Source organism: Austrofundulus limnaeus, unplaced genomic scaffold, assembly GCF_001266775.1.
Source record: "Austrofundulus limnaeus strain Quisiro unplaced genomic scaffold, Austrofundulus_limnaeus-1.0 Scaffold746, whole genome shotgun sequence".
Classification (NCBI taxonomy): domain Eukaryota; kingdom Metazoa; phylum Chordata; class Actinopteri; order Cyprinodontiformes; family Rivulidae; genus Austrofundulus; species Austrofundulus limnaeus.
In genome coordinates, this window is record NW_013953148.1 from 168,559 (window position 1) to 179,170 (window position 10,612).

Sequence of the window (10,612 nt, forward strand, 5' to 3'; positions counted from 1 at the left end):
ATATAATTATTCAAATTATTTAATATTTGATTAAAATATATCTATGAATATAACCTGATAAGAACCTCCATCTTTATTTTGAGAACACTGGTTTTAGACTGGTCTGGTTGTCCTTATTCAGAGGTGCTACATTTTAGTTTTAATTTAATTGTTTATTTTAAATAAAATATTAATTAATGTTTCTAACTCTTAATTGTTAAAAAATCAGTGTTTGTTTTTATATTTATGAGTTTCCATTCCTAAATAGATAGGTAGGGGAATTGAAAAAGGAAAAACCCGGCGCCCCTGCCCTCTACACGCCCACATTCAACCATAAACAGTCAATGCAAAAAGAAAAAAATTGTATAGGTCTTCTGGACGTTCTTCTCTAATGAAACGTTTCGTCTCTCCTCCAAGAGACTTCTTCAGTCTGAAAGTTTCAGTCAATGCAAAGTACCTCATGAACATTAAGTTTTATTTAAATCAGTCAGCTGATCAATGTAAAAAAAGTGATTGGCCGATTCAGACACGCGCTGTGTTGTGCTTCTGGAGGATGACAGGTGCTGACAGCTGCTCCTGTGAACAGATTGTCTGTAATTGACACAGATTTTCCCTCATTTTGCAGGTTTACAGACATTTAGAGTAATCTAATGATTTATTTCAAAAACTCAGCTTCAAATTAATTTTATCTCAGAGGATGATAAAAACATTCTAACCCTCTCTGCTCTGTTATCTGCAGCAGACCCCCACCACCACCACCCCGCGCGCGCGACAAATGCGGCTTTTGAAAAGTAAACTTTTTATAACATTCACACTGGCGAGATGGGTGCGCCCTGCGGGTGTACCCAAAGCATGACTTTTGCTGTTGTGCTGTTGAAATGTGTCTTGTCAGGGAGGGGTCTGTGGGTCAGGGTCGTGAGGAGGAAGAAAGAAATTAATGAGTTGCGTGAACTTTTAATTAAGATTGAAGTTTTTTTTATTTCAAAGGTCCTCATGGCTCAGCAGCAGCAGAAGCATAAATATTACTGTTAAGAAAGCTGATGATAAAGTTGAATAAAAATCTAAGTCTGATTATGAAGGTAAATAAACTATTTGACAGTGATCATTACACAGTGTGGCTCTAATTCCTCACTTCACCATCTGTGTCGCAGTTTCMCGTCTCCAAAATGAGCGTACACATGGGTCAGAGCTGGTGTGAGGCACCGCACATTTTCACGTCAAGTTTGGATTTTATAAATCACAACCTTGGCGTAAAAAGTGGCGTACGCAAGTTTCTGGGCTCATTTTGTGTGTACGCAAGTTTTATAAATCTAACCCCTGATATTTCTGATTATTTGAGTCACTATCAAAGAGAGACACAGAAGAGTCAGATAAACAAAGACCAGAGAGTTTTCTTTCTTTGAGTTCCCTTTTGATGTCACTTCCTGTTTCACTTTGGCTGAGACATCTTCAAAAGAAAATCTACCAGCTATGCAACAAAGTGGATAAAATCATGTGTATGCAAAGTTTCTTAAATATAAAGATGTTTTCTTTGATCTTTTTGCATTTGAAGCACATGCACTTTTTATTTTTAGAAAGGATATTTACACAAAAGGGGCGGGACTTAAAACATGTACTGGGACAGGCTTATTGTAGAGGCATACTGGTTCTGCTTCAATTTCCAGGACCCTGTAAACTAAAGAGTTCAGTATAAACGAATGGTTCAAACAGCTGAGGCACTCTGCTGCCCCCTACTGGTGGACAAATCATCTACACTCGTCTTCCAAAAACACCACAAAAATAGGTGTTTTTATACTTTTCCTTCTCTAAATAATGTCTCATGTGGTTTATATTTATGTTTTCCTTCTGTCAGACATCAATTTGGCCGGTGAACCAAAGCCTCGACGATCGAAAACAGTGAAGCGATCAGCAGGAGACATGTACAGGTGTGTGTCCCTGCTGTTCATTTTCACAATAACAAATCTGCAGTGGTGGTCAACAGACATTAAAACTGAGGCTACGTTCACACTGCAGGCAAATGCGCATAAAACAATTTTTTAAACTCCATACGACCCATATCAGATTATTTTCATAACAGTCTGAACATGACAAATCAGATTTTTCCAAATTCCACATCAGTGAGTTGGGGGTGTACGGATTGATTCAATAATAATGACACTAACCTCAAGTCAAGGCAGTTTAATTCTTGTAACTCCACACATCTTCAGCTACAGAAATCCAGTTGCCTCGTATTTTTTATTTTTATTTTCCATGTCTGGATGACTGAGAATCTGCAGAAACATATAGTATGATAGTAACATCTGTCTCAGACCACATTCACTTTCAGCACATCACTTCATTCTAAAAACAAAATGCTGCACTGGAGCTGCCGGCCATGAGCAGGTTAAAATGTAAACACAGAATTAAACAAGCATGTCAGATAATTATTCAGTCACCTCTAATTACACAACAACTTCACAATCAACATGCTAACAAGTAACGTCCATCTTTAACTTGGTAAACAACGAGCTGAATGTGACATCACATCATTTTCTGCACATATGGGTTGCATCAGGGCCGTGGACAGTTTACAATGGAGTTCGATGGAGTTTGCATTTAAAATATAATGTGAACGTTCACACGAAAACATTGAATTTTTGCAAAAATATCAGAACTGAGCATTAAGACCTGCATTGTGAATCTAGATATAAGGTATCAGATAAATGAATAAATAAAGCTGTATTTTGTGTGTGTTTCTGTGCTGTTGTCACAATCACACAGTTCATCTTTTGAGTTGGACTATGACTTCCAAAGAGATTACTATGACAGGTGAGCGATCTTTTCTTTTCATATACCAATATTTTCTAAGTTTTGCATGTATTTTCTTGTATTTCTGCCACCCAATCAACACCGTATTGTTCAGACTTAGTGCCAGCACCCTCTTAATACCACTATATAAATATGGAAATTACCATATTCTTAATGAGAATTTTAAAAAAGGAGAAACTGGGTCATTGTTAAATCAGATTGGACTTGAGTTTCATTTATTCTTATGATTCCTTCATCACTTTTTAGACTGTACCCTTACCAGACCCGGGTTCCTCCCACTACCCCGCCTCTGTCTCGTGCCGTCATTCCCTCGAAGCGTACCAGGGTCAGTCTGAGCAGCAGGGGAAGCCGGCGAAGCAAGACCACCTTCTCCTCCTCGTCAAAGAGCAACCAGAAATCTTCACGAACAAGTAGGTCCCTTCTGCGTTTAATCCCGCAGAGGTGTCCTCATATGGACCGAGGTTGGGATGAATGGATTTTTGGTTAAGACTTGGTCTTCAGTGTTCAAGCCAACAAGTCCTGAATGATATAAGTAGGAACAGAAAGTTTAGTCTGAAACTCACAGGTTTAAGAGATCCGTGAAATTAGCCTTTCTTGATGCAATGCGTGTCTCTGCTGTAATCCTGTAATTATTGGTCCCACAGTGGGGACGGATGATTTACAGACCATCAAGAGAGAGCTGACGCAGATCAAACACAAGGTGGACTTCCTGCTGGAGAGCTTGGAGCGCATGGAGAAGGACCACAGCAAGAAGTCAGGTAGGTGTGAGTCAGGTTAAAAGCATGAGTATCCTGGTGAAACTGCATTTTCTCCAAAGTTGCAGTGTGAACGCAGAGCACTGAATCACTTTGCTGAAACTTTCTGAAGAAGCTTAAACTGCACCAAGCAGATGAAAAGCTGAAATGAGCTGAGCACGAGGTAAAACAGTAGCAGAACTGTACCTTGAAGCCAAAAGCTGCAGAGTAGTAACTAAGAGTATTATGCTGATTAACTGATTTTAGTTGTTTTAAAGCTAGCAGGAAACCACTTTGCTCTTAGCCTCACTAACTGTTAATTTGGTCAGAATAAAACTTGATTCTTTTCAAACCAAGGTTATTTAAATTAAAGCTATTTACAACAGATAATGTGTTAATTATTCATAAACTTTCCACAGAACTCCACCTCAGAGGATCTGAACCATCACTTTAACAGTACATGTCATGGCTTCAAGTAGTATTTCACTTGGCTGACACTGATGCTGACTAGAGGGTGAACAGCATTTGTGAGAGTGTCTCTGACATCCTGATTCTTATTATTCTTTTGTGAGCGACAGAGGATTTTCACATGAATTTTGAACAAATTTTTTTTTCAAAATAGTCAGTCATTACAGGTGTCTCAGATCTGTCTCCATTAGTTTCTGTAATGTCCAGAGCTATATTTTTGACAAAAGATGAGAGCTCTCCTATAATGAATAGCAATCCAAATATCCTGGTCTAAAATACACTCCAATGATAAATTAAAAACTGGTTCAACTCATGGCTATTATTAAGTACTATCCAGTCACTTCATGATCAAAGCAGGAGCTGTGTCCACATTCTTGTCCACTGAGTGTGAAGCAGCTGGAACGGGAGTCTGAAGCCATGGTTCTTGACGAGAAAAGGGTGGAATGTCCCCAGGTCAGGGACGAGTCCCTGCCTCGGGCAGCAGAATACAAGTGTCTGAGTATTTTTATGAGTGATGGTAAGATGGGGCGAGAGATAGATCAACGGATTGGAGCCTTATCCTCAGTAATGAGAACGCTGCTTTGGTTGGCTGTGGTGAAGAAAGCTGAGTTGAAAGGCAAAGCTATCGATTTACTGGTCTGTCTACATTCCAAACCTCACCTGTGGCCATGAGGCGTGGATCAACACCAAAGGAAAGAGATCCTGGACACAAGCAGATGAAATGAGCTTCCTTTGTAAGGTGGCCGGACTCAGCCCTAGAGAGCTTGAGTAGAGCTGCTGCTCGTCCACATTGAAAGGAATCAGTTGAGGTGGTTCATCTGATTAGGATGCCTCCTGGACGCCTCCCTTTAGAGGTGTTCTGGACACATCTCACTGGTAGAAGTCCCTGGGGAAGACCCAGGACTCACTGGAGGGATTATGTCTTCTCTCTGGCCTGGGAATACCTCCGGGTCCACCAGGATGCGGGAAGAGGAATGTCTGGGTTTCTCTTCTAGATCTGTTGCCTCTGTGACCCAACAATGGATAAGCAGCAGAAGGTGGAGATGGTGCAAATTGGCCTGTCTTCATTCCTAAAGTGCATTCAAGCAAAAGTCACAAATGCGAGGAAGCTTGCTGGTTGCAAACACTCAGAATTCACTGAAATTCTGCCTATTTTCTCATAATTTTAGTTCCCAACTGGTCACCAAAAGTCATGGCCAATTGAGAGTGTAGGCCATGGCTTTATAACCACTGGTACACAGTTTCACCAAGTTCAAGAAATTCAAAAAAACAAAAATTTTGGCTGTGAATAGAAGGAGCTTCACACACATGCTGCTACTCACTGACCTAAACTGATTTAAGAAAAAAAAAACATTAGAACAAGCTGAAATTCAAAAGTTTAGTATTTGGTCTTCTGTCTCCATCCCCGTGCTTTGATGCAGCCCTGAAAAGTTTCAAACTGGAGCCTGGTGAAGTGTCCCCCGTTCACTCGTCCACCTCCAGCAAGAAAGAGGGCAGTCTTAAGAGAGAGAACCAGGAGCTGAATGACTCAGAGGACGACAGAGACCTGCTGGACGACGAGGACAAGGTCACGAGTCAGTTTGTTGCAGAAATGTTTGTGATTTCCTGTATAGTAGCTGTACATCATACTGGTACTCAATAAGTAGCACTCACCTGGAGTTACCTAGGTCAGGGGTTCTTAACCTTTTTGACCTCGGGGCCCAATTTGTTSAACATAAAGTGACACGAGGCCCAGTCAGACATTACCAATGTCTGGATCAAAATGATAATTATTCAAATCCTGGTTTAATTTTTATTGTATAAACATCAGAACTAAACTATCATAACTAACATAACTAAATAAAATACACTTAAAGTTTAAAAGTAAAATTCCTGTCAGATAATCACAAGACATGATTATGACAAACATTTTTATATTGTAACCTGCCCATAACAATTATTTGAACAAATACAACGATCAGTCAACAGACCACTCAGGCTTATCAGCATAAAAACATATATTTTTAATATAAAAAAATAACAAAAAATAGACAATTCAAAAAAAATTGTGGGCATAAAATAAATAAATTAAAAATGTTTAATGTTTCAATAAAAAATATGTAAAAATAAATTTGATAAAGTACAAATGAAAATATAGCCTTTTTAATCTTTTGCAACCAGAAGCTGCTTTTCATGTTAGTGACAAACAATAACAGTAACAACAGCTTTTTGACAAGTTAAAATTTTCTTTAAAATATATTCAAAATGTTTAAAAATAAATTACAAAAATTAATTTAAAGTGCAAATTAAAATATAGTTGTATCTGCAACTGTATTGTATGGTAAAACCAGAAGCTGCACTTCATATTAGTGACAAACTTTGGCCTTTTTTGATGGGTTACCTTCACTTTTGCTTCTACTTTTCATTTAAAACAGTGAAGAAATTTATTGGTCTTTTACTTACTGATGTTTCCATTCTCTCGACAGGTTTCTAAGGTTCTTCTTCTTTTTATTAAAAAAGTTGTTAAACATCTGAGTAGTGAGAAAGTGTATTGCCCTTTATTAAAAATCAGTGTGGTCCCACAGCCCTCTGCAGCCCAAAGTTAAAAACTGTTGTTCTTTTGAGGCCCTCAAGGTTGTGCTGGCCCATAGGTTAAGAATCACTGACCTAGGTTATATCTGGTACATACCTTGCATTTATCCAGTATATGCTTTGTACTTACCCAGTACCTTCTTTGTACTTACCTGATACTTACTAACATGTTACATACTCCTTTATTGTATGTACACACCTCATACTTACCCAGTACTTACTTAGTTTGTACCTGCCTGATACATACATACCCTGTTCAGAGCTGGTAACACTGATCAGGCTGTTTTCAAATTCAAATATACTTTATTGATCCCAGAGGGGAAATTAAGTTTTATGAACTGACGGTACCTTGCACTTACCTGGTACTTACCAGTACTTACCAAGTACATGGCAGCTGTAGCTGAGTGATTAGGGGAGTCGTCCCCCAAGAGAGTTGGCGGTTGGTGGTTGATTTGATTCCCCTGCTAATCTTTTACATGTTAAAAGTGTCCTTGAGCTTACTAACCTGCATTTCCCTGGTATGTATTTACTTGGTACATACTCTGTACTTACCTGGTACTTACACCGTAGTAACCTGGTACATACCTTGCACTTACCTCATACTTACTCTGTACATACCTGGTAATAGTGATCAGGCTGTGTTATGATGTGACATGTTACTTAGCACTTACTTGGTACTTCTCTCAGTCATACCCTGTACTTAGGTCATACCTACTCAGTACTTGACAGTGATTGGTCTGCAATATAATGTGACATATTACTTTGCACTTTTATGATTTATAATACTGGGTAAAGAACGGGTACTTACAATGTACCAGGTACTGCTACCAAGATTAACAGAATCAGTTGAGCTGAAATGGATTTTTTTCATGGGGTTTTCTTAATTTACACTCATCCTGCATCACATCAGAATGAATATAATTATAATCTGATGATGGACTCATTTGCTCCTGGTTCCCCTTCCCCTCAGGTAAAGAGCAGAGGGAGAGATGAGGATGAGGTGGACGAACACGAAGAAGGGGAGGATGACGGCGACAGCGCCAACGAAGATGACTCCTGAACACGACACAAATCTAGCATTGTGAACGTTTCTGTCCAGTGGTCATGTGCTTGTTTCCGCTGCGGCGAATGAAAATCTCTGGCGTGTTGATCACAGAAATGAAGTTGTCGTTTCTGCATTTTCAGGTTTAATTTCAAATTTAGGGAAGCTCTATGCGTTTCTTAGTTTTTCCTTTTATTACTCTTTAAATCACAGTTTGCTGTGTGTCAATGTATATTTGTAAATACTGTTAAGCAAGAACCTTCTGTCTCTGTTTTTCATCTCTGTTGAGTTTCTGTAAATCAGCTGTATTGGAAATCTTTTACGTTTTGTGGACAACTCACTAATGAACAGTGAAAAAAAAAGAGCTTGTGATCACACTAAGCTCACATTGTTAAGAAACAACTTTTCCTCTTCTGTTTTTTTAAGCATTTTCTAAAAAGTTGGATTTTTGGAGATTCAAGGTTTGTGCTCAACAGCTATAGTTTATTAAGTCAAAATGTAAAATCAGCTGATGATGAACGTCAGTTTTGTTTGAAGTTTCTTCATGTTTTGTTTACTCCAGAAGTCAGAAAAAGGCAAGATGTCAAAAAAAGTTCCAGGTGGAAAACAAACGTTACTGACTGAACAACTATTGCTTGAGTTTGCGTTCATCTGCCTGTTAGCAAAATATCTCATAAACCACTTGACAATTTTTATTGGAAAAAAATAATTTAGTCAATTCAAAACGGCTGCCACAGCCAACTGTCTGGAAAAAGCACAAATATACTTATAACTGAGTTAGTTTTATTAATACTGAACTGAAATTTGGTGTGATTCTAACTTCTCAATCTGTACTCCGATGGCTAAATGATCACACAGGATTTGGATTTTAAATAGTGTCATTAGCAATAGGAGTGGACTCTGGAAAAATTTTAATGAAACTTTTAGAACATAATCAGTTGGCATTTGTCTAAAATTGATTAGCTTTTTAATGAAAATCACCCACCACAGCCAAGTGATCTTAGAAAACACAAAAATGGCTTAAACTCAGTGAATTCTACAGATATAGAACTCAAATTTGGTGTTGTTGCAACACAACACATAGCGTGAGCATTTGGCGCCATGTTGGCATTACCTGTTAGCATCAACCTTGTCTGTTAGCAAAATTTCTCATGAACTACTGGAATGATTTAAAGAAACTCAAAGTAATCATTTGATGTTACTTTACAGCTGATTAAAGTTTAGAGTTAGCCCAATTCAAGATAGCCGTCACAGGAGGTTGATGTCACAAAACATAAATAAATGGCTGTAATTCAGTCAAATTTGCAAGTATTGCACAAGAATTTGATATGGTAGTAGCTGAGAGTCGTATTCTTTTTGCTTGCTTTTTGACCAAAATAGAATTCAGCATAAGATGATTTTGGTTTAAAACTCCAGTGTAAATGTTGGCATTTATTGTGTTTTTGTTTTTCTTCATTTTACTGAATATATACAAACATGGCTGTCACTGAAAACAAGTGTTTGAAAGTGAAGTTAGTCATGAGACCTAAAAGTGGCTGCAGCCGTGACTTGAAATATTTCAAAATAAAAATATTTCTGCAGTGCCGCGTCTCAACCAGCAGGTATCAGTATGTGACAAACCACGTGGACTTGTTTGTGTTCTGCTTTTCAATCTTCCAACATGAGCATGAACAGATTTTCCAGACATAAACTCCCTCTGACTCCGGACCCCTCAGTTGCTTTGAGTCGTTCTTCCACCTGTCCAACGCTGACCCTTGTTTGTGTTGCTTTTGTGTTCCTCAGTCGACGGCACCGTTTTGTTTCTATGTTGAAGGCTCTCTGAAATTTTCATTCAACACAGTTGTCTGTATTTGTTTTCAGAAGGGCACTTTGATCTAGCTAAACAAGCTTTAAAAAAAAAACAGGGTCATGAAACCGAAGAAGTCAGGGTTAAATATTTGTGGCGTGAACGTGGCGGAACAGACAGGTTCCGGCTGCAGTGAAGCAGGAAGGGGTTTTATTACCTCCTCAGACCTTTTGACAAACGCTTTATTAAATCCACTCATGCAGATCTCAGGTCGACGGATCTTCCAGGGTTCAACTGTGGAGGACGAAACACAACACGCTGCGTCTTTACACTGATGAAACATTCTCTGGTTTATGGTATTTCTGACACATAACCATGCATTACATTTAGAAACCCAACTGCTGTAATATTTCAGACTTGTAAACTAGACATATTTTTGCACAAGCTTGAGCTTTGTGTGTATTTGTACACAGTTCTGTAGTTCGTATGATTTTATTTCCATATCAGGGTTGAGTGAGAGTTTAGTCTCCAAATTGTGTTGAGCTTTCTCACAAAGGTGACTAAAGTAAGGGTCAGAAGTTTGCATCCATTTTTAATGATTTATTAGAATTTTTTCCAGGGTATAATCATTTTACATACAACACGATTGTAAAACAAAAATAATTAAACATGTGTAAACTTATTATGGGTTTTCTCTAATCCACACAGGATCAAAAATGATACTGCTGAAGGATACATGCCTTCTAATGCCTTTTAACAGTCTATTGATTGTCTGCAGTTGGTCATTTATTTTTTGCTAAGGATTTGTTTTACAACGTTCTTAGACTGAGCAATACTCATCTGTCACCCTCATAAAAGGAAACTGGTTAAGATGCTCAAGAACCACCAAGGCTCAAGCCTGACATGAACTGGAAACAGCTGGAACACCAGTGTCGTCAGTGTTTTACAGCAGGGGTTCTTAACCTTTTTGACCTCGGGGCCCAATTTGTTGAACATAAAGTGACAAGAGGCCCAGTCAGACATTACCAGTGTATGGATCAAAATGATAATTATTCAAATCCTGGTTTAATTTTTATTGTACTTACATCAGAACTAAACTATCATCCATCCATCCATCCATTTTCTTCCGCCTATCCGGGGTCGGGTCGCGGGGGCAGCAGCTTCAGAAGGGAGGCTGAGACCTCCCTCTCCCCAGCCACTTCTTCCAGCTCCTCCGGGGGAACT

General features: G+C 38.6%; 1 protein-coding gene across 4 annotated transcripts in view; it reads left to right on the forward strand.

Moving 5' to 3' along the window:
- The window catches only part of LOC106532296 (heterogeneous nuclear ribonucleoprotein C), a 27,234-nt gene extending 18,052 nt beyond the window's left edge, over positions 1–9,182 (forward strand). For 2 of the 4 annotated variants that reach the window (XM_014028321.1, XM_014028322.1), the window contains 6 exons: positions 1,832–1,904; positions 2,740–2,787; positions 3,034–3,197; positions 3,423–3,545; positions 5,411–5,556; positions 7,531–9,182. In XM_014028321.1, coding sequence (XP_013883775.1) covers positions 1,832–1,904; positions 2,740–2,787; positions 3,034–3,197; positions 3,423–3,545; positions 5,411–5,556; positions 7,531–7,620 — 644 coding nt within the window. In that variant the 3' untranslated portion in view covers positions 7,621–9,182. Of the gene's footprint in view, positions 1–1,831; positions 1,905–2,739; positions 2,788–3,033; positions 3,198–3,422; positions 3,546–5,410; positions 5,564–7,530 lie in introns of all 4 variants that reach the window. The other 2 variants (XM_014028324.1, XM_014028323.1) reach the window with 2 other exon arrangements.
- The last annotated feature ends 1,430 nt before the right edge of the window (positions 9,183–10,612 follow it).